General features: G+C 28.5%; 1 protein-coding gene across 1 annotated transcript in view; it reads left to right on the top strand.

The window, feature by feature from the left end:
* LOC122507381 (acetylcholine receptor subunit alpha-like) overlaps positions 1 to 25,345 on the top strand; it is a 210,354-nt gene that overhangs the window by 120,504 nt on the left and 64,505 nt on the right. The window contains exon 5 of the mRNA XM_043620051.1: positions 10,877 to 11,057. Coding sequence (XP_043475986.1) covers positions 10,877 to 11,057 — 181 coding nt within the window. The remainder of the gene's footprint in view (positions 1 to 10,876; positions 11,058 to 25,345) is intronic.

Genomic DNA, 25,345 nt, shown 5'->3' with positions numbered 1-25,345 from the left:
TTAAGGCAATAAATTCTATAGAGAAACGATTAATCTGACTTTTGGATACTCAACCCGTGCAGCAGTCTTATCTTTTATCGATTCCTCCACATTGTAAGTCAGATTAATTTAGAGGAAAAACCAACTTTGCATTTTAAAATCATCTTATTTACTTTTCGTGTCCAATTTCACACGCCTATTGTATTTATGAAATAAATTTGATACTTTATTTACATTTTTGTTACATTTTCATGTATATCACATTTTATTATTTATCACATACTGTACAACATATTAAAAAAAAATGAAATATGCAAAACGTTTTGGCAAGTTGTATACGAAACTTGTAACAGTGCTATTCATTGGACGTATTTATTGGAATATTATTAACAGGTGTTTACATTATACAATTTTTTTATGTAGGGGAGAGTAGGCTACATTGAACCAGGTTTTTTATAAAGTCCAAGAACTAATTAAATTTTACAAATTTTGATCAGGTATTTGTATTAAAATAAAACTGAAGTACTCCTTTAGTTAATACACACGTAGAAAAAATATTATGATTAAATAATTAAATTTAACTTTTCACAAAAATAAAGTTTTCCACATAAGAATTCAATTATTTAAACTAATATAATTTTCAGATTTATTATATTTCAAAAAAAATTAATTATTTAAAACACTGTTCATCAAATTCTCATGAAGAATTCAATTACTTTCAAATATAATAAAATTTTTTACATAAATCCAATTCTTTTTAACCCGTTGACTGTCGCTGACGCATTAGGCGCAAAACTAAACTGACCAAAAGTGTTCATGACGCATATATGCGAGGTCGCTGATTACGAATCTGACATTAATTATTCAGGGTATTTAACGAAATTTAATTTCACCAAAAATTATTATACTAATGTCAGATTAACCAGTTTCAAACAAATTCAATCAATTTAAAAAAATTTTCCGTCATATTGAACCAAATATTTTGAATTTTGAAAAACTGATTTCAGATTCGTAATCAGCGACCATGAAAATCTCCAAGTATTCAGTTTCAAGCCAATCTGGTCAATTTTTTATTTTGTTGTCCGCCATATTGGATCCGCCATTTTGAATTATGGAAAACTAATATTAGATTCGTAATCAGCGATCCTTAAAACCCCCGATTAACAAGTTTCAAGCAAATTCGACGAATTTTGACAAAATTTCCGCCATCTTGGATCCGCCATTTTGAATTTAAAAGAAAACTGATGTCAGATTCGTAATCAGCGACCCCAGAAACCTTAGGGTACCAAGTTTCATAAAAATCTATTAAAAATTTTTTCAACATACTTTTGGCTCAAACAGTGGAAATCTCGTTGACAGCCAAGGGGTTAAACATTTTAATAAACTTTTCCGCAATAATTCAATTATTTTCAAAAATAATAAAATTCTTCTCTGTAATTTAATTATTTTTGAGAATTATAATAAAATTCCTAGCAACTATTCAATTATTTTCATAAATAATAAAATTCATAGCAGAATTTCAATTATTTTTAATACAATTTTTAATACAAAAAAATGTAATTATTCTTAAAAATTTAAGTTCAATTCCTCGAAAAAATCAATTATTTAAAAAAATGTTTTTTAATATTTTTGGGAAGGATTAAATAATTATTTTCAAAAAATTTAATAAAATTGTTCAAAAGAAATGAATTGCTTTAAATACAATTTTAATCAAATTTTTTTGAAATAATTCAATTATTTTTTTAAATTTTAATAAAAATTTTTCTAAGAATTCTATTATTTACAGAAATAATTTTTCGAAAGAATTCAATTATGTCGATAAATAAGAAAATTACTCCCGAAAATTCAATTACTTTGAGGTATTTTAATAAAATTCTTTTAAAAATTCAATTATTTTCATAAATAACAATATTCATCACAATAATTCAATTATTTTTGAAAGTAATAAATTTCTTCTTGGAAATTCCATTATTTTAAAAAAATTTTAATAAATCGTTCGCAAGAATTATTATTTTCATAAATAATAAAATGCTTTTTAGAAATTCAATTATTTACAAAAAATTTTAATAAAATAACGCACAGACATACAATTAATGTCAAAAATTTTAATAGAATTCTTTGTAAAATTTAATTAGTTTTAAAAACTTTTCGCAATTCAATGATTTTTAATATCAAATATTTTCATAAAATTTCCAAACAGAATTTAATTATTTAAAAAAAAAATTTTGTAAATTCTTCTTAAGAATTCAATTCTTTTTATAAATAATAAAAATTTCTCAGGAATTCAATAATTTAAATTAGAATTTGCATAAAATTAGTTAAAAAAGTCAATCGTTTAAAATGTTTTATAAAATTGTTCGGAAGAATTATTAAATTATTTTTATAAATATATTTAAATTCTTTCATGAATAATAAAATTCGTTGCAGGAATTGAATTTATTAGCAGGATAAGAAAGAAGTAAATATTTTCAAAGTAAATTGATGTAAAAAATATGTAAAAAATGTCAGGAGAATAAAATATAGAATGTAATTTTTGTCAGTTTTGTAAAGTGTCTAAAACTAGTTTTTTTGGTCGTCAAGTTTTTATTTTTCGATAATTACTTTTTTTAGTTTGAAAGCTACTTCTTTATGATTAATAATCGAGTGCAAAGTCTGCTAACATACAGAAATACTTTGCGAGGTGCCTACAAGTTGATTTTTTTATTTCGTTCACAGAAATTAATTCCAACTGATTAACTCTCCTGTTTATGCTAATTTCTCCTCTAAAATATCTCCAAACAAGGATGTAATCCAGGGCATTGGGAATACAATTTCATTTTTATAGGTATTTACAAAAACCGCGTTTTTGATTACGAAGCTTTTTTCTGTTTTTTTTTCAGAGGTGGGTAAAATGGTTATAAAATTCTATTTAAAATATAAAATGTATTTTAAATAACAATTTAAAATTACTAATTATTTACTTCTTTCTATTATTTATTTGCACAGCAATTGCTTTTCGAAATTGGTATCTCCTATATGGACCTTCTTTTTGGTCAAAAAATCACGAATGCTTGACTATATAACTTTATCTACTTTTGGAATTTGTTGTTGTAAAAAAGTAATTGAATCTTAAGAATATGTGGGAAAAAATTTATGATTACAATTGTACTTTATAATTACAATTATTATAATTATATTTATAAATGCTAGATATAATTTTTTTTTTTTTTTTTTATAAAATTTTTTGAAAATGAAAAGTTTGCTATACCATTTTCTATTGATTGGTATCATTTAAAATTTTGAAAGATGTAAACTTTGAAAATTAAAGTTAAAGGATGCAAGAGTAGCAACAAACAAATTATACCCAGTAATTTTAATCGTCCGTATTTGATACAACAAGTTCTTTAACATTGAAGTGGATTTTGGCGGCTTTGTAATTCTTATGGAGTGAATTTTACTTGAAAGTACCATCAGGCACAGACATGAAATTTTCGCCATTGTTTAGTGTGAAGAGTGCACTCTGCAAAGTCAGCTTTTCTTTTCCTCAATCTCTCTTTTGAGAAGCTCTTTTCCCTTTTTGTGCACTCTTTTCTCCCTTCAAGTTACCCTTCTCTCCTCAACTAAAAACTCTTCAAGGAAAATGGTCAGGCGTCAAAAGATAATTACACTGCAGAAAATGCTGAAAAAACAATTCAAATAATCACCTTCAACAAATTTTTTTTTATCCCCATCCTCGTCAAAATAAGTAAATCTCTTTATCTATTAACTTGATTAAGATCTTTTAATCGGTTCAACTTTAGTCAAGAAAGTAATTTCTCTAAGACGAAAAGTCAATTACTAAGATCTTTAATTACAAAGTATCTTTAAGTTTCTTTATCTTCAGTCTTTTCTCAACTTGCTATTTAACGTAAACTAATTGAATTAGCTGCTAATAAAATTACAGTATAAATTCATGAGAATTTAAACGAAAAATAGGAATTGAGTTTTAAATTTTCAGAAGTTTGTTATTATAAATATAAATAATTCATATCATTTACTATATTTATCTATAAAATTATTATTATGAAATGTAAGTTCTATTATTTGATAATCTAGTAAAATAGAGACGAAAATTTTCGTAAATATCCAAAAACTGTTTAAACTTAAAGGCTTTTTCAACAAACTACATTTCTTTCTTATTTAAAACAAACTCTCATGTCTAAGTTTAATGTTACTTCGAAATTTCCCATCAAAAAGCTTCATGTTCTTCAACCTGACGTTATTGTAAAACAACTTCCATCATATTTTCTGCGAATAGATGGATTACATCAAAAGAAGAGTTTCATGTTATTAAAGTAGTGAGATAGGTTCTGAAAAAATTTTTAAATATAAAGTTATATTGAAAACTGTTAACATTTCTTCTTTACACAGAAAATCGTCGATATATTCATTCAATATTCATATTGAAGGAAGCAGATTAAAATTCATTATTCCCGTTCTACACTGAAGGGCAGAGTCCCACGACAGCGTGGCAAAACAGAAATAAATGCTAAATAAATGTTCAGGCTGATCAAACACATTTAACAAAATTAGTAACAGATTAATATATAACACTGAAAGGCAGAATCTCACGACAGTGTGGCACATTAGATGTGAAATATAATAAAGAATAACCAACACTGAACGGCAGAATCTCACGACAATGTGGCATACAAAATGTTAAATAAATATAAGAATAACTAACACTGAAGGGCAGAAACTCACAACAGTGTAGCAAATAAAAAGAAATAAAACAATTAAATATAATAATACAAACAATTAGATGATGATGAGAAAAGAACACTTAATACTTATTCCAAAAATAAGAACATCCGCAAAGGTTGAAGGGTAGTCCCAAACTGAGATTTCTACTTGTCAGGTCAGTGACCTGCTAGAAAAATAGAGTGGGGCAGCTACCACCTATTGTGAATCCAAAGTAATTGAAAAATAAGGTTGACTTCAATAACCGAACCTTACAATATATACAATCTAAATATATCTTTTCACTAATTAAATTAGTCATAACAAATTATTTCCTACAGAGTATGATACTAATGAAACTATAAATTTTATAATGAATAATTTTTTAATGATTGTTTCATAAAGTCTTATTTGTCATATTTACCTTTTCTGAAATTAATTTCTGTATACAAAACGAAAACTCAGTTTTATCAAAAAGAAAATAATATTTTTAATAAAAACTTCTGACTTGAATTCGGAATCATTGCCATGAACACTGAACACCACAAGGGTTGAACAGATTTTCTTTAAATCCAGGAAAAGTAGAGAGAATGAAGGTGGCCTCCATAAATCATTTTGGCCGATAGAAAACTTCCTCTGAAGCGCAAAGCAATTTATTTAGCGGATTTCATGGAGACCTCACACCAACAAATTTTTTTTTCTTTTTCAATTTTTATACTTTTCTTTCGGATTTTCATAGAATGTAACTACTCTTTCTCTTAACGAATGTGGAGTACTTTTATATACATATACTTCACACTATGATATATGTATATGGATGATTCTTCGCGTAGCGTAAAACTTGGTTTTCCCAATATTTTGAAAAATCGCAAATAAATTTTGCATATTATTGCAAATCCAATGTAAATTCTTTAGTTACAGACGCAGACAAAAACCAATAATTATTTTGTTTTCCACATTAACCGAGTTTTTTGACGTTAATTTAGTTATAATGTATATTAGATTTAATTACTAAAGTATTCAGTACGAGAAAAAAATTTTTTAAAACATGTTTCTCCCATTAAAACCACCCCCAAGGTACATTACTACCCCAAAAAATTGATATTTAACCTAATTGATGAATTAAATATTTTTCAGCTCCTATCTGCTTTTATAACTATTTATAAATATTCCCTGATTATTTCAAAATTGAAAAAGATTATCAATAACCCCTTGAAAACCACCCTTAAAGTCAAATAAACACCCCTTGATGGTGAAAGTTTTTGTAAACGATTAAAAAAATCTATAGATTCTAATTGCTTCTAAATTAAAAACAAGTATTTGAAAATTACACAGTTATGGATATTAATAATAAACTCACCCCCTACCCTTGAAGCCCACCCCTAATTCATAACTTTTCTTAATTTGGGACAATCGAAAAATTAATTAATTAATTAATTTCCACTGATTCTATACGTTTCTAAAATATAAAAAAATATTTCTATGATAACTAAGTATTGATATTGAATATAAACAACTCCTGAAAAACGCGAATCGGGGTCGCTGATTACGAATTTGATGTCAAATTAACAATTTGACAGTTGGAAGCTGTCAAACCAACTGTCAATTTTTAAAAGAAGTAATTTTGTTTATGCAAAAGTGTCTATAAAATCAGCAAAAATTATACGAGTTATAATTATTACAAGAGTTGTGTTAAAATAGGGCTACAGGCGAAGATTCACCAAAAAAATCTAACGCATCTTTATCGGAACCTCGAAGGTGATGTGGAATACTGTTCACAAACGAAATTATTATTTTTTTCTTTGTTATTAGGCCAGTATTGTCTGCGTATTGTCAATTGGACATCAAACTCGTAATCAGCAATGTAAAAACCCTTTTACGGACATTTTTAAATAAACCAAATAACTTCTTATAAAATTGACAATTATATCAAATGTCAACTGTTAAATCGTTAATTTGAGTTCAAATTCGAAATCTGCGACCCTAAAAACCTTTTTCCGTCACTTTTATTAAAGAGAAATCAGTCTTATAAAAGCTGACAGTTGTTTTGACAGCTGTCAACTGTCAAAATGTCAATCTGACATCAAATTCGTAATCAGCGACCTTGAAAACTCTTTTGAAGTCTTTTTTATACAAAATAAATCTGTTTTACAAAAGTTGACAGTTCTTCTGACAGCTGTCAACTGTCAAAATGTCAATCTGACATCAAATTCGTAATCAAGGACCCCAAAAACCCTTTATGGAGTCTTTTTTCTAAAAAAAAATCAGTAATGCAAAAGTTGACAGTTCTTCTGACAGCTGTCAACTGTCAAAATGTCAATTTGACTTCAAATTCGTAATCCGCGACCCCGAAAACTCTTTTGAAGTCTTTTTTATACAAAATAAATCTGTTTTACAAAAGTTGACAGTTGTTTTGACAGCTGTCAACTGTCAAAATGTCAATCTGACATCAAATTCGTAATCAGCGACCTTGAAAACTCTTTTGAAGTCTTTTTTATACAAAATAAATCTGTTTTACAAAAGTTGACAGTTGTTTTGACAGCTGTCAATTGTCAAAATGTAAATTTGACATAAAATTCGTAATCAGCGATCCCGAAAACTATTTACGGAGTCTTTTTTATAAAAAATAAATCAGTAATGCAAAAGTTGACAGTTCTTCTGACAGCTGTCAGCTGTCGAAATGTCAATTTGGCATCAAATTCGTAATCAGCGACCCCGAAAACCTTAAGGAACTATTTCTTTCTTTTTATTAATTTTTTAATGTTCGGATAATGTAAGACAATTTTACTTCGAAGTGTGCGCCATCTTGAATACGCCATTTTTAAATTTTTGCGAATTTTTCAAAATGGCGACGATATTTGTATTCAGTGGTTCAAAACACTTCATATAGTGAGCTTCAAAAAATTTTTTTGAATTCAGCGTCTGTACATGAGCTAACTGACTTTTTTAAACAATTTTTCCGATTTGCATAAACATTTTATTATTTTTTTATATTAAAAAAAATTTTTTACTGTTTACTTTTATTTTTTTGGATACCTGGACCGATTCTGAGGAAATCAAGTCCACCTCGGTTAAAAAATATTAATATTTAAAAAAGTTACAGTCAAGTTTCAGGTGAATCTGTTCAATTTTTAAATTTTTTGGTTTTTGGGGGTAGTTTTCGTTAAATTTTTTTACCCTGGGGGTAAATTTTTGTTATTTATTTTTTTTACAAAGTTTGAAATATTTTTAAACATTTGTTATTGTGAAAGTTGAAAATAAAAATTTATTTCGAAATTTATAGTTTTTTTAAATTTTGTGATTTTTCGACTTTTTTAAAGGGGTGTATTTTAAAAAGGTTAGTTTTTTTTGAAAAATGCATGTATATGCATTTGTTACTCTTTCTCTCGCCTTTAAAATGAGATCTTAGTGGAATTGATCGGTTAAGTTTTAAGGAAGTTATGATTTTTTGAAGTAGGTGGGACGTATGTGCCCCACTGGCCAGAAGAGGGTTATTAAAGGTTTACATTAAAACATTATTATTTGTTTTTGTTCAGTAGTGGAAACTGTTTGTATAGTTTCTAAAAAATAAAATGTTATATATTTTAATTTTAATACACAACAAACATATTTATTTTTATTCAAGAAAACAACATATAATCTTTAACAAATTAAAATTTATGAGAATAACTTTGCGCAGTACATAAGTTGGTTGGTCAACATAAGTTGGAAATTTTTCGAGAGCTCAACTTCTGATTACGGTCACAAAGATATTGATTTTCCCTTTTTGGTTTTGACTAAATGAAGCCTGTTGTCAAAGTTTCAAAAACCCGAACCTTTCCGATATTATAATTTTGAAAAGAGGGAAAATATTCGTAGATCGAAGATTCGCACATGAATCATAAAAATGGGTCTGGGCGGTCGAATCCTAATCACTTACCCTCAATAAACTTCATGGATCTAAAAGAATTTTAGAAGGATTATAGTAATAAAATCGACACCTTCGAAATACTATTTGTAATCCACAAAGAATCACAGCTATTCTTCTAAAATAATTTTCGATTTCCTTAAGATTGTCAGAAACCCCGTGCACTTTATTTGACCTCATCATGTTGTGAGTTTGCAGCACAAGTCAAAGTAAAAAGCACTTTTCTCTTTATGCAGTAGTACACTAACCTGCAATTTTTTCTGCAGGATTATCTGCACCCTGATATTGGCAGTACGCCAATTCAATGAACATCCCTTTCTCCTTAAGTTCGGTTACTCAGTAGTAAGACATCAGATCTTTAAGATATAGTTTCAACAACAAAGCATCATTGATGCTCCTCATAAGAATGCCTCGGCAGAAGAGCCTTGGGGTCTTCATCAAATAAAAATATCCTTCTCCCCAAGCAATCTTATAACACCTCACACTAACCTTACTTCTTCGATTATTAGTCAAGGTGTCTGCATTCTCACCAACACGAGATAAGCCTTCTTTTATTATGATATAAGTCGATCTATATTAAAATTTTTTGACAAACATCCGTTATGATTGCTGTTTGCTCCCTTCCCTTTCTCAAAATCATCTCGACCCCTGCGTCCTGGAAGTAACGTTGAGGGTAGGTAACTCGTCTGAGATCCTAGAGATGAATAAGATAAATCAATAAATCTTACAAGGTTTCTTTAAAAAAAACTTCTTGTGACATAAACGAGAAAATTTATTTTTACATTCTGAACACATCATCACCAATCTTGCTTTCTTAAGACATATATTTATAAATTTTCAATAAATCAATTGCCTTTAAATAAAAAGTAGAACTCCCCTTGAGGTTAGCACTGATTTAGCAGGAGTCTCGGTGGTAAGCTGTCCCTATTTTACGTGTAAATATTCACCGTAGGCGTCAATGGAAATTCACATGCCAGGAAATTGCGATTCCGCAGTTGTACTGAGAAATAGTATGATAGAGAACGAAGGATATGTAAATTGCAATGCGCCAAGGGTTATCGACATCACGCTGTGCATAAGAGAAGCTGATGATGCTTCGATGAGAATCATTTTGAATTGAAATTTCCACTTTTCTCTTTTAACGGGGGCATGTTTGGAATCTCTATGCCTTTTCTTATTTATAGTTTATTTGTATCAATAATTTGAAAATTGAGATTATTTTTCCTCGAGGATTAAAATGATGATTCCATGTACATATTTATCTTGCAATTACAATTAGATTTTGAATATTCGGGAATCACGTCCGAATATATGCACCAGGAAGCACTTCCCCTTATGACTTCGATCAATTGGATAAGTGATGGTGGACTAAATAATTCTCCATATTTCCTCGATGTGATATAGAAAATACGAACTGAAGAATATGTTCAAAGTTTAGTCACAATTGTTGATCTGACGAGCTGGCAGATTTATTTATTCAATTTAATTTCAATGAATTAATTAATCCAATTTACAAGGTATAATTTTTATTTTTAAAAAATTAAAAATATTAATTTTTGTATTTCCTTTTAAGAAACATGAAATGATTCTCGTTTTGTTGGATCATTTTTTAAAATCTATTTTCAAGATTGAAATAAGAGCGACTAAAAATTCTAATAAATATTTTAAACATTACAGGTTACAAACATACATTGAGAGACCTTTTGGACTGCAGTGAAGCTACTGGATGATAGCAGCTCTAATATGGTTTTGATGCGCTGTGGACTATTTTTTTGTATCGTGACTGTTCAAAATGTTGGTGAGACTTTGGAATATAGTTGTACAACTTTTGGACAGTCAATCTCAAAATTGTACCGCAGCAGCCCAAAGATGTCTCATAGCTAACTAACGGAATAGTCAGTACCAACCTATCGAAAGTCTGCTACAGTCCAAAAGGTCTCTCAGTCTAAGATTGCGAAGGTAATCAAAAAATTTAATTGTATCATTATCTTTAAGGTATCTATAAAAAAGGGAAAAATTTATTTTTCTAAAGAATTGTACCGAAATTTCGTTAAAACGATGCACAATGCTAAGTAATTTCACGGAGCAATCGAAGAGTAATCACGCGATAACTATTCTCCTTTCTCTCACTCTTTTTTTGCTTAAAAGTAAATTTAAAATCTAAATTATAAATAAGGGTTATGTGCCTATAATAAATAAAAGTTTAAAAAAAATGGGCTTGACATTGAATCGGAAGTACAAAGTAAGCTCGACCGCCGCAGCGCCCAGAACCACTAATGTGCTCGCTCGCAGCGCGGACGGAAACTTCGAGGTGACCTTGGCCACGAAGGCCACCATCTACCACGAAGGACTGGTCGAGTGGAAGCCGCCCGCCATTTATAAGTCATCCTGTGAAATTGATGTGGAGTACTTCCCCTTCGATGAGCAAACATGTGTCCTGAAGTTCGGTTCGTGGACCTATGATGGCTTCAAGGTAAACTTGCATGCTAATTAGTTGAGATTAAGCACGACATCTGACCGAAACAAGGATCGTTATTTCGTAATAATGAACCTTGTTTCGAGACAGAATAGCTTCTAAGTTTAAATTAGTGTCAGAGGGCAAATATGTACATACGTGTCTTTAGCGAGGATTTTGCAGCTCGACATAAAATATCTACGCGCTCCAAAATATATAATACATTTCCTAACTTTTTGCAGATATTTTTCATTAATAATGATAATATGATTGAGCAATAAAGACCTCGCTTGTGGAAGGGATGCTGTCAGAAAATGTATCTTTTTATTCTTCAATTCTTGATAACACCAGCTATGCATTAGATTCTATTCCAGCTCAATTTCTTAGTGATAATTTCATACTCTTTTAAAATTAATATACATTATTATGCAGGAATATAAATAATCTCTTGTTTGGAAAAAAATTATATTTTTCACACTTTCTCTTAATTGCTTTAAACTGATTTATAATCTGATTTTTTCGTCTGGCTTACGCCATGTCTATGGAAAACATGACACTGAAATTTAGAAAAATATTTATAGAGTAAGTTACCCTTCGGGCGAATGACATAGTTTGGAGAAAAATATATATTCACAAAAATAAATAAGTGGACATGTCAATCTACTTAACCTCCTACTAATTAAAATGTTTTTTATTAAAAAAAGTTATTGTCACATATAAATATAAAGTTAAATACATTATTATAACTACTATAACGTTCTTAATATTTTTAATTATTTTTAAATACATATTTTAATACTTTCAAAACAACTTGAATATTTATTTTGAGATTTTAATCTTATTTTTAACTTTTATTTAGTCCAAAATCAATTAACTATTTGTCAATAGGTTAGGAAAGAACGTTATCTACACTTTCAATTCACTGATTTTAAAATATAAAATATTTTATATTTAGCACCAAGTTATTTTACTTGAAAATATTCAAATTTTAATTAAGTCAGACTAATTCAGAAATTGTTAGAGAAATTCCTAACAAACCGCGGATAGGGGGGGGTTAGGAGATTAACACATTAATTACAACTCTGTCACTGAATTTAGATTTGTTACAAATAATTTTATTCAATTTAATTTACTTTAAATTATAATTTTAGTTAAGCAATTTATTTATTCGACAGAAAGCCGAATTTAAAATTTAAATACCGTATGCCAATGCGGCGACAAGCATCAGTTTCAACAATCAAACTTTTAACAATAAATGTTATGCCAATCTGGCGAGAAACAACAAATATAAGTCACTGGGATTCACCGTCAATAAGACGTCGACTTCTCATAGCTCCTTGTCCTGACATGGCATTCAACTTATTAATTTTTACAAATTTTTAGTTTTTAATTTACGGCGCGATGCGCCTTACAACAACACTAAATCGAGAATGAAATTAAATGGCCGTGTGCTTGGCCACGAACGCGTCGCTACACGCGCGCTTCGTTTTCGTTTTCCTAAGGTGAGTCCCAGGCGTACTACTCTTTTTACAATTTTTCAGTTTTCACTTATCCGCGGTAGATAATTATCTTCGGCCGATAAAACAGAACGCCTTAATATCTACAGTCACCACAATTATGGTCTTTAATCCAAAATGGCCGCAGTGTTTTGACAGGACCAAAACAACAAATAATTTTCGTCTTCCTGTTGCTCTTGAATATTCGGGAATTACATCTGAATATATGCACGAGAAATCACTTTTTCTGATGATTTCTACCAAGAATAACATTTATGGATTAGCGGATTTTCCAATTGATTATTTCTCGATGAATATGAAAAATAATAAAATACGAACGGCAGAATATGTTTCAAGTTTTATTACAATTGTTGATCTGACGATCTGTCAGGTTTATTAATTTAATTTAAATGAATTAATTATTCCTATCAACAATTTTATTTATCTTTGCAAACTTAATATAATATTAACATAAAAAGTACTTACATGAAACACAAGTCGACACCGTTTTAGGAAAGAATCAAATTTTCACCTTTTTCCTGAATCGTTTCTCTAATTTCAAATTTTATTTCATACTCATTATTTAAAAAGAAACAAGTGTACATAATTAATACTGTGAATAATTTGCTTTTGTCACGAAATTTCGACTTTAAAACTTTTTTGTTATAACTATATTGGATTATCTGCTTAGCGGCACCTGTGTAAAGCACCACTATTTGGCGCTTTTGTAGGGACCTATTGTCTCACGAGACATCTCATACTTCAGCTACATGTAGCATAACATTTTCGATTGTGTGCGCATTCTACATCTATTTACATATCCGTACATATCACACATTTACTTATGTCTTAATTCTGCTAATTACTGTTTATTGTGTTGTTGATTACAAAACTAATGTAAAATTACAAATCCAAAAAAGTAGCTGATTATAATCAGCGATGCCAAAATCCTTCTAATATACTTACACCTAAAACATCAATTAGCATGATTAAAACTCATGAGTAAGTATGCGAATGTGCATGTCTATATAAGTGCAAGAATAGTACGTGCTCAAGTTGAAAATTTATTCTTCATGAAAATCTATGATTAGTTATTATTAGTTATTTATAGAAAATTTTTTAAGTACATTTTATCTATTTATGAAACCGTCAAAAGTATGAAGTTTTACAACAAACATTTCAAAAATGAAATGTAATTTCTAAATAATTTTCTAAAATTAAAAATTCTTCCAAGTGGGATGGTAAATAAAAGCTTTAACAAAGATGCTTTTACAATTAAATACTTTTTACAATCCTTCCGGTTATGTTATATTTATGTCATTGAAAGTTCGTGTACCTTTCTTTAAATGTGCTGATGAATGAATTAAAAATCCTCGAAGTATAACACTTGAAAATAAAATTCAATTATATTATTAGTACTTATGCTAATTGCCTGCGTAACAGAATATACTTTCATATTTCATTTTTAAATACAAAGTATCTTGAATTTTAATCTTATATGCAGCTTTCTAACAATTAGTAGAATATAATTTGGTAAATGACTATAAACAGCTGAGAAATTTTTTTATTTCTTAAAAGTAATTGAAATTTATTGTTGAAATTATCCTGCATGGTAATAAGAAAGAAATTAATTTTTTTCATTAAAATTTGTAGCTTTCAGTGCAGTTGTATACTGTAAATTAATATCAGTTTAAAATTTAATATTTGTTCAGAAATATGAATTCCAAGTCAAATGTGTGACGGGACAAAAATAAAGCATGATAGTCCCTACCCTTTATCAATACAAAATCAATTTTTAGATTGTAAAATATTTATAGTAAGTAGCAGAAGATATTAAGAAACAGGCTCAAGTTGAACTAATGTTTATTAAAAGGCGGAAGCTTATTGCTCGAGGGAATGCAACAAGTCCATTCTAAAAAATTAAGCATGATTTTATAAGAATGAACTATTACTGGTTTAATAAAACATAAGAACACTTATTGGTGTCATGTTTAAACAACAACAAAATTTTTTCGTCCGCTATAGGAGAAAATGTATCTTGACACTTTTTTTATTTATTATTTTTGTTTCTTTTATTAGCTGTTAAAAGAGTTTGACTACAGCTGGGAGTTTAATATTTTGAGTAATGTGTATTAGTTTCAAAGTTATAATGAATTTAATGCATTTGTGGTATAGCGTATGTATCACTGGGCGTTAAATGGTTAAATCCTTGAAAGTCCTAAAACTTTTTTTCAAATTGGTGAATAATGGAGTACATACTACATACTTTTTCAGAAGAAAAACTTGGAGCCTGTATTCCTCAGAAGTGTTATTTTTATGAACAAAATACTTTCTTTAAATGTTTATAAATAAATTTAAAAAAATTAAAACCTTTTTTAAAAAGTAGGCCTCGAGAGATCTCTTGGGAATTTAGTGAAGAGTGTTTTAAAAAAAGAAGATAAAAATTTGTTAAGATTTACGTGCTCTACACTATTTTGAATTCCGTTTTTCGATTTTAAACCACTGTGAGACGCAGTAACTGACATACATACCATAATTAAGCTGCTGCATGCATTACGTTATTAAAAAATTACATTTTTTTACATTATTAAACAGTCGCAGTAACTGACACACTTACCATAATTAAGCGTAATTAAAGAATGCTTTTCGACGCGCAGCTTTTTTTAAGGTGGCGAAAAATTAAAAAATAGTGTTCTTACAAGACGTGTCATCACAGTCAAAAGATATAAATTACATTACAAAAGAAAAAATAAAATTATTTTCAATTTTTTTTTGAAAACTTATAAATTATTTATAATATTACATTGAACTATGTGATTTCGATAAGATTAGCTTTCAATATAAATTAGGATAAAATTAAATATTAATTGTTGAGATTGTAATTCTAAATCTACCTTTACGGAAAGTATGTCATTCGGGCACTTCGAGCGGGCGCAAAGTAACACATTCCCGCTCGGGAGTAAAGTAAGCGTACGCAATATTTCCTTGGTTAGAAATTATATATAATTTCCAACTTAAAATATACTGAGGAATATTTAAAAAGTATGAAAGGAGAATATTCAATTTGCTTAAAATTACATAAAGTATGGAACAATTCTTAAATAAATATAAAATTTTGCTGCAGTCAGTGAAGAGGATGCATTCTTTTGCCTGGTTATCAAAAATAAAACAATATTTTTAACCTTAGTAACTTATTCATAGATTAATATCGATTTCACGCTTCTTTTTTCAATTGGGTTGAATTGAAATGAAAAATTGAAGCTATTTGCTAACTATAATGACTGATGTAAGATCATAATGAAGAAACTGAACATTTCATGCCGAGCAATAATTCCATGCTATTTAGGTTTATTTCTTATTTTATACTATTCAATTGAAGAAGCATTTCCTTTTTTTAAATAAGGCTTATAGATTTTCCTCACCACGAGGTAGCGGTAGGAATAAAATTGTTCATTGACCAGTTTGTGAAGAATATTAGCATCGCTCGGTGATTTCACATTAGAAAATCTGTTTTATAAATTCATTTTTACTTTTTCATGACACAAATATTTGTAAATGTTTTCACAGGAGAATGATTAATTAATACTGAGCAAGGTATTGTACCCGGGAAACGTAATATTTGTCGATTATTCATTTTCAAGGAAGAGGGTTCATTAATTCAGTTATGCTTGGAACAAACCCGAGTCGAAATTTAGGTCCTACATAAGTCCTCTTAAACTCTCTTTAGAGACTCTTTAATTCTCCTTAAGTTTATGTAAGTCTACTGTAATCCTGAAGTCTACTAGTAAAGTAGTACTTAAGAGAACTTACAAGGAGTAAAGCAGGATTTTTAAATTAATTTTAAAAAATTGTTAATGAAGGTGAATAATTAGGTTCTTGCTAATCCTTTTTAAAAGCAAAATTTGAGACTTCAAAAAATATTAAGATTACAACTTATTAAGAAAACTAGTAGAAGAGATGAAGATTTATAATTTCTATTTTTTGTTAAAATTCTTAACTAGTACTTAACGCCTCCGAATATAGTTTCTTTGTCCTCTTTGAAAACAAATTTAAAACATTTATTATTTGATGTTGATGCCAATGGCTCACAGTATTTTACGTTTATGTAGCTTAATTACACCGTACTATATAAAGGGCATCTAGCCCGTTTATATTGTTAATAATAATAGAAACTGGTTTGGAAAATCAAAAACTAGTTTTTATTTTTAGGCTTAAAGCATGTATTCAATTTTTTAGCTATTGTAGGATATCCTATATGAAAGGATTTCCGGCATCAGTGATTCAAATCTGATTTATTCACAAAGCAGAATGCTCTAATATTAAGGGACAGGTTTTAAGAAAAAGTAATTGTTAAATTGAAATTAAATTATTGTTTTTATTTGAATCCTTTACAATTAGAATCAGAGAAAAGGAATAGATCCAAATGTATTCAGGGACTCTGAAACAAAATTAGAATTTTGTGGAATCAATCAAGAATATAAATGGGTACACAATTTAAAAGTATTAGTTACATACCTTTTAAAATTATTCTTAGAGTCGTAGACCTAAGAAGCGATGATATCTATCTCCTTTAGTGTGAGGTCGAAGAAATGACTTTGTCTAGCGTAGACAGATAATGCAGTAGATTTCCCACAAATTGTTTTCGGGCCATCCAAAGTGAATGGTCCAGAGCCCAGGTGTCAATGTAAATTAGATAAAACACCCCTCGGCTTAGGAGTGACCGAATTATTGATTTGACGTTGATGTCGAGGCAATGCAGTCCTTAGAAAAATAGAAATGTTGCTCGTACTAGAAATTATCTCTTTGAATGAACTTGACTAAGACGAGACTCGAAGAATGCACTTGATACTTGAAGAGATTTTCTAGACCGGAGTCGAAGAACAAACTGGATGACAGGACAGAACTAGTTAACTTGGTCGCTGTTGATGGACTGACACGAAGAAGACACTTGGGGGTAGTACACAACTTGTTAACTTGGTGACGATTCCTGAACTGAGTAATTGTGCAAGAGTGGCTCCTTTATAGGTTCCTTTTGCAAAGGGAACTACGTCATACCACTTACTTTTATCACTTTTGGGTCAATGTAATAAAATTTTATTACATATAAGTGGGGAACCAATAGAAGACTAGAATAGAAATATTTATGTTAGTTTTTTAACAAAAAAGACAGATTTTAAATTATTTGAACTTATATAATTTATTATGAAATAAAAAATATGAAACTTATGTTATAGAATTATTGAATTTTTATATTCTTAGAGTTAAATTTAAATATAATATAGAAAAGACTGCTTTTCCGATATGCTTCTTCAGTGTCTTGATTTCTATCTTTAGAAAATATATTGTTTCTTAAATAAATATAACTTCATTTGAAGTTACGGAAATTTTCTATATATCGATTAAAAAATATAAGCTGGTGTAAAAAATATTGTTTTGCTTCTTTTGTCCTCATTTATTATACAATAAAATATTTGTTATAAAGTTCCTTTAAAAAGAAAATATAAGTGTTACTATGAAAAAAGATTTTTAGAAAATAATTATGAAAGGACAAAGCAAAATTAAACATAATAAATAAAAACAATTCGGTTAAATTGAGAGGCAGCATCCCTTCGTCGTTTAGGACCAATCGTGATCACGTTGGGGTTGTTTCTTCGGTGTTTTCAGCGCTGATGGGAACTACGAGGTGACATTGATGACAAAGGCCACAGTGTACTTTTCTGGATTGGTCGTTTGGCAGCCACCAGCAGTTTATAAATCTTCCTGCACCATCGACGTTGAATTCTTTCCGTACGACATACAGACCTGTGTTTTGAAGTTAGGCTCCTGGACTTATGATGGTTTCAAGGTGCCGAAATTTTGTCGCATCGGATTGACGTTTGATTGATTTGTCAGTTCTTAGGAATGCCAGAGTGACAGATCTGACGTTTTGCGTTCGTGCATTACGCTGTTGGGATATGGCATTATACACATAATTATGATTCATATATATCTATTTCTATACCTGTTTCTATTTGATTGTGTCCGTTTTATAATCTGTATTGACAGTATTTCATTGACGTTCGTCGTTCATGTCATTGTTTGTTGTTTGTCTCTTCTATGATAACTGTTACATATTTAAAACTAACCACCTAAATCACAATTTTTAAATAAACGAAACTTAAATAATCTCACAGTCCTATCATTTCGAGGATTTACATATATATAATATTAATACTCATAATTTTTTTAAAGTAAGTAATTTAGTTTTTTTCTCAACTATTATGTATGGGTACAACAGATATATTTAACTAAAGAACTAACTAAAGAAACTTAAAAGTTTTAATAATACATTTTAAATATGACACATTAGAGTAAGCATTAGTAAAAATTGTAAAATTATTTTGGCTAGTCGTAGGTAGTTTAGAATTGATGTGTAGAAATTTTGGGGGGTACGGCGTGCTGAAGCGAACAATTTTTAGTTATAAGGTTTTAACATCCCAAGTCAAAATTTCGGTCCTACTTTCTTTCTTACAATCTCTTTAAAATCTATTTTAATTCTTCTTAACCCAGAATATTGTCATTTGACAAAACTATAAATTGATTCAACATTTTTTGACAGAATTTTCAAAATTATATAACAAATATGGTAAATCCTTGAAATGACGAACTGCTAAGAGTATTTTATTTTTATAATAACATTTTTTAATGGGACCGTATTATAATATTTGCATGAAAATAAAATTCTTAATTTAATATTCAAGGAAAAAATTCCAATCCATTAATCTATATATGGTTACAATTGTTGTACTATTGGTATAGAGCAACTGTCATCTTAATGTTGTACATAATATACCGTACTGTACGTACTTTTTGCCCTAATTAAGAAAACAGTTGTCCTTTTTTTAAATTAGTAGATGTGGAGCATCCATACATAGAACAGATGGATAGAAATTTTTTCAGTTTTACATAATATCTTAAAAATATTAAAGTTTATATAAGTTAACTCATTTATTTTTTGCACTAAATGAGCTTTCAATGAAAAAATTTTAAAAAAGGTTTAATTATTATCAATTCATATGGTTGTCCCATCCCTGGAGCTTCATATTGCTCTTAAAGCACGTGGGAAAGGTATAAAATCTCAGAAAATGTATATGCTTCAAAAGATTAAATGAAATATTATTATCAGTCTTTTGGAAATGGACGTGAAATGTTAAATCCGCGATTTTAATTAAACGATATCACATTTACACATTACGAAGAGAATAATATCGGGAAATAATGTCAATCTACTTAAAAATATTTCAATCCGAATGAAAATGAGAATAATGTATTCTCATTTAATTATACATTAGAGAAACAATTAGCTTGACGTTTTACATTAAAATTAATTAAAACTTGTTTTGGGAAAGAAAGCATTAAATATTTTCAATAAAACTCAAAGTAGGTGTTTACGTTTTTTTATAATTTTACTTTAGCTTGCAATTTTCAAATCTTTTATTTTATCAATAATTAGGTTGGATGTTGGAATACTTTTATATGTAAATATGAAAACAGTGTGCAATACCTATGCACTGAATTTTTTATGATAAATAATAATAATTAAATACAATTACTGCAAATGTAAGATATATACAGGTACATTATTTTATTAAATTTTAATTTCTATTCTTAAAAAATGTATTTAGCAATGCTTAATCATCAGACATTTAATAAACTTTTATAGAAATAACAATTGTTCTTCGGTACATAACTAATGACAGTGGTTACTTAAATTCATACATTCACTAGGTACACAAAACCGAACGGAAAACCACTGCTGTTTCCGGAAGCAGGGAAAAAGTTGAAATATGCATGAATGCTGCAAGTAGTACTAAAAATGTGAAAGAGACTTTTATCTCGGCCATTCATTTATAATTGACATAAAATGTTGAAAATTCAAAAGGATATTCAAATTTTATAAAAAAGCTTTCAATTAATTTCGACTATGAAATAATGTTTAAAACAATATTAGTTCTATGGAAAATATGTAGTAGAGGATCAGTTTAATCCATTCTAATTCTATTTTAAAATAGGATTAGAGTTAGTAAGATCGAAATTTAAAAAATGTTACTATAACAGTCGATTTAACTGATAAATATCGATATTTATATTTTATTTACTTCTTCATAAATAATATAGAGTAAATCATTTTAGAATTAATAAATCATATTTAGTTTTATTATTATTGGGTCAAATTTTCTGGAGCTGGTGTAAAGTTAATATTGTGTGAGAGGAGACTAAAAGCAATTAAAAATTCTGGATTCTCCCTGGTACCAAAGTTTGAAGTTGTGTTGCATTCGAGAACCTATATCGCTTTCATGAAGTAGTACAAGTAGCAGCACTCATTCTATAGACCGTTTCAGAAAATCCTATACCAACTTTTCGAGATTTAAGGTATTTTGCTAGGAGGTCGATTTTGTTAAATTAGTCTTGATACTTTGAAAACAATTTATAAATAAATTTATTTATTTGTGTTTTTTAAATCGACTATTTGTAGACTATTAAAGTTATTAATATTTAAAATTGGCAACCTATTGGTATAATTTGTGTCAAGCTGCATGCAAAAATTTATGCCTTGTGGGTTATTAATAATAAGTATTTTATTTTTTATTTATTCAACTGAAGGAAAGACACTTTCTTTATAATGTAAGGGGACGAAAAAATAATACTGGTCTCTTAGCATCTTTATGAACAATGTGCCATAAAATTTTTCTGATTTTGGCACGAAAAGCAAATCGCATGGGAATACTAGGTAACCAACCATTCGGCATAAGAAACAGGCTTCCAGAGTACCTATAGCTGTTGTGCACTTCTTAAATAGGGTGTGCCAACTTGTTTCCGTTCTTGTCCTATTTAATCTTGAAATTGATTTGGAGAGAATTTTCGATTCGGTTTAGCTAGAATTTTCACATATATATTTCGTGACGTGATGAGAACCTAAAGTAGCATAAAATGTAAGTGTGAATTCGTGTATGTAGCAGCGCCATGTCTTTCAAACCAATGACATGTAGTTTGTTCTTATTCATGCTCAGAAACTCGAAAAACTTTTTTAGCAAGTTTAAGACCGAATTTTAACGACGTTTATGAAATTAAAACAAGATATAAGTTATGCGTTTTTCATTTTTTTATTTCCCACTGTTAAGAAGAAAGAAAACATAATTTTTAGTTGAAGATGCATTAAAAACTTCAGAAATTGTTAGTGCAAGTCTTCAACCAAACATGAAAAATATTTGATATACATAGAAGGATAATGTTCTCGTGTCTTGTGCATGTAAAATTTAAGTTTTATTATTTGTAAAGTGAAATACTTTTTAATTACAAATTTCGATTATAGCTTCCTTTAATAAATAATCTAATAATAATTTTGTAAACTGTTTTGGTATTACCTGGGAAAAAATATTAATTCACTTTATATTATTTTATTTAATAAAATAAAAATTGTATACTTGCATTTGGACAATTTAAAATAAATTGCCTTATAAGAGCATTTCTCTGGCTCTGACATTTTACCCATATTACTCTCGTGGGAATAGACGTCCTATTGTCACGAACATTTAGATATCTGTCTTGGACTGTTAGATAATTAGAGTCACCGATCACACTTTCTGAAAGAATAATTAAGATGTAAAGAAGCATACCTTCTTCTTTGATGAGAATGAGAAATGTTTAAAATTTATTAGAGACAGGTTGTATGAAGAATTATAAATTGAAGTACATAAATAAATTATACAAAATAGAATTAAACAAAGCCTATCCTGGTATCTTTGGACAGACAATGACTAATGCCCGGTCATGAAGACATGAAACAATCAACAAGTCAATTACAATACTTCAAGTTTTCTTTTATATCCAAGCAATATCTAATAATTAATTTAAAACATTTTTAAACTTTTGCTAATTATTGCTCTTAAATATCATATTTGGATCTTTTTTTTTATAAAATATCATTTTTATTACATATTTTACGGAAAAATGTCCGACAAATTACAACGTCACCATTACTACCCATAATATTTATACATCTTAATGTGTATTTATTTGGATATCCACACAATATCTTGTAACAAACTGTTTAATAAAAGTCAGTACGAAACACTAGTTTGAAAATTGTTCACAAAAATTGTGCTAAGAGTTTTTAAAAAGAACACAAATACATTTTATACCTTTTCCATGGGCGACTAACTTCTTACCATAATAATGGTCTCATGTTACATAATGCACCGCTTTTTGTAAATTATATAATAATTCACCTTTGTAAGAAGTGTCCTGTTTTGCATAGTTTTCTACACAAGCATAGTACCTGCTACCACAAAAAATATGTATCAGCCCTAACAGCATCCGGATATTCAAGATATTCGTAACTTATAATATCCGTAGGATGCCTTAGTGACATCCTATCAATATCTTAATTTCTGGATTTGAATAGGAAGCGCACAGGACTGAATTTAATATCGGATCCATTGATGTTAGAAAGATATGTTGCTTAACACTCATTACACTTGCTCCCTAGTGCAAGAACTATTTTTGTTTTTACTCTCTGCTGTTGCTAACAATAGTCATGGTAAAAAAATTTCATATTAGACATCTGGTAGAGACTATACAGGATTTACAGTCATTGGCGATGGAATGGATGTAAATTAGCAACGGCAGAAGGTTAATTAAAAACACATTGCTTAACATTATTTTTTAGATTCACAAAGCATTTTAAATCTAAATTATTCGCGTTTTTTAATTAGAAAACAAAAGTAAGAAATGTTTTGAAAATTACTTTTTAAATGCTTAATTATTAAACGTGTTTTAAAATAAAATATGTATATGTTGCATTAATGCATGAAAAGCTTATAAGATTGTACAGTCCTAAAAATATACTTCTACTTTACTTCTTATTTATTTTAAAAATTATTGTTCGCCATAAAAAATAAAACAATATATAGCATTAAATATTAGTGTTATACAACTAATTTTCTATATTGAATTGCATTTAACACATAAATCAATAAAGTAATTAACTTTATACTTTTTTATATTTTACTTTCATATTTTTTAAAGTCGAGTATTTTAAACTTACTTTTCGCGATAAATTAATGTTGCCATGGTAATATATATTTGCGGCAATGTTCTTTCGACGCAACGCTTCAACTGAACACGTACACAAAAATCGACGTTACTTTTTTCATTCACTTTTGTACATTTTCTGTTTATTTGCACCTTCATTTCAGATTCTTCGTGAATTTTTGTGGTTATAACGCAAAGTTTTTCCATTTTCCCAACCAATTCTTTTTCGTACTTTAGACTCACAAAAAACAGATTATTAACAGCCTCTCTTGTTTAAATAAAGTTAATTAAAGAAAAATAAAGAAAGAATAAGTAACAAACAAAATATAACTCTATTAATTAAATAATTCATTAAAATCACCATCTTTTAAAATATCCAACATAGCGTCTGTGTTGTACAGCATAATTTCTTTTAAATGATAATCTTCTGTACAATTTTCCAAATGTTAGCAACAGTTCCAATATTTGAAAATATCAATAAGTTCTAATGATTTCTCTTGATGAGAGTTTGTTCTTTTATTCGCTTGAAAGAAAAAATTTCTAAAATTAATACAATTTACGCATAGTTCTAAACCCCCTGAATTTCGGGTTAAAAAGTCCAATTTGAGAGGACTTAACCAGTATGGATTCTAAACTGCTTATCAACTTGAGCAAATGGCGCAAACTCACTCAATCTGCTATCCTTTATTAGGAACCACATTTTAAATTTTACACGAAGTAATCAAAGCAAATTGTGATTACACATTGAGTACTTTGGAATGCTGCGCAAATATTCACATCAGCGGTAGTTTCAAGTTGAATACTAACAAAAATCAGGGTTTCTCATTTTCGACTCAAATAAAGAATATTTTTCAGCTTTATAAAAAAAGGTTCCCGAGTCAAAATTATAAAAATCTATAAATTCATTTACAATACTTTTTAAAACTGCTTTAACATGAATCCTTACTCTTTAAACCCTTTTCTAATTTTCACAAATACTTTCCGCACAGCTTTTATATCTTAAAATTAGCAAAAGTAAATTTTGCTCCATAAATTATTAAACAATAAATAAAAATAAAATTAATTTTAGTAGCATTACTGAACATTGTAAGCACACAAGTGGATATACATACATTTATGTACACAGCACACAATTCAAAGAATGACATAATTGTTCATTAGTATTATTTGTTATACAGTTAAGTATCAATTAAAAATTTTATGTCTTGATCTGTCAAGTAGTCAGCATATTGTGCTTTGCGTGCCCGAAAGGCTTAATGTACGCCCTTAAAGAGGCTACAAAATAATATTTTAGCCAAAAAGTATCTGAAGTATGAACAACACTTGGAACTGCTGTCACATATATGTTCTAAAAATGTATTGTTTTTAATTTTTTTGTTCCTTATATCAAGTTATTAAAATTTTTCAAATTCCTATAACATTATGGAATTATAATCTTTATTATAATTTCAAGATTATTACATGAGCAGCTATCCAGATGTGTGTATATCTTTTATGCATGATTAATAATTTTAAAAAACATTAAAAAAATATAAAAAGTTTTATTAAAATTAATTTTAACTTGCCTTTTTTCAAACAAAATTTTACATCACAAGCTCTGTAGTTAGTTAAAACACCTGCTTGTAAGTACATTTTCAACAATGATGACAAAAACACCTGATGTATACAATATATTTTAAATGTAAAAGAACGTGAGCAAAACAGTATCACAAATTACATTATTTTGCACTTAAATTT

This window comes from Leptopilina heterotoma, unplaced genomic scaffold (assembly GCF_015476425.1).
Source record: "Leptopilina heterotoma isolate Lh14 unplaced genomic scaffold, ASM1547642v1 Lhet_47, whole genome shotgun sequence".
NCBI classification, from domain to species: Eukaryota; Metazoa; Arthropoda; class Insecta; order Hymenoptera; family Figitidae; genus Leptopilina; species Leptopilina heterotoma.
The sequence above is the reverse complement of the archived record's forward strand: the minus strand, read 5'-3'. Positions and strand labels throughout refer to the sequence as shown.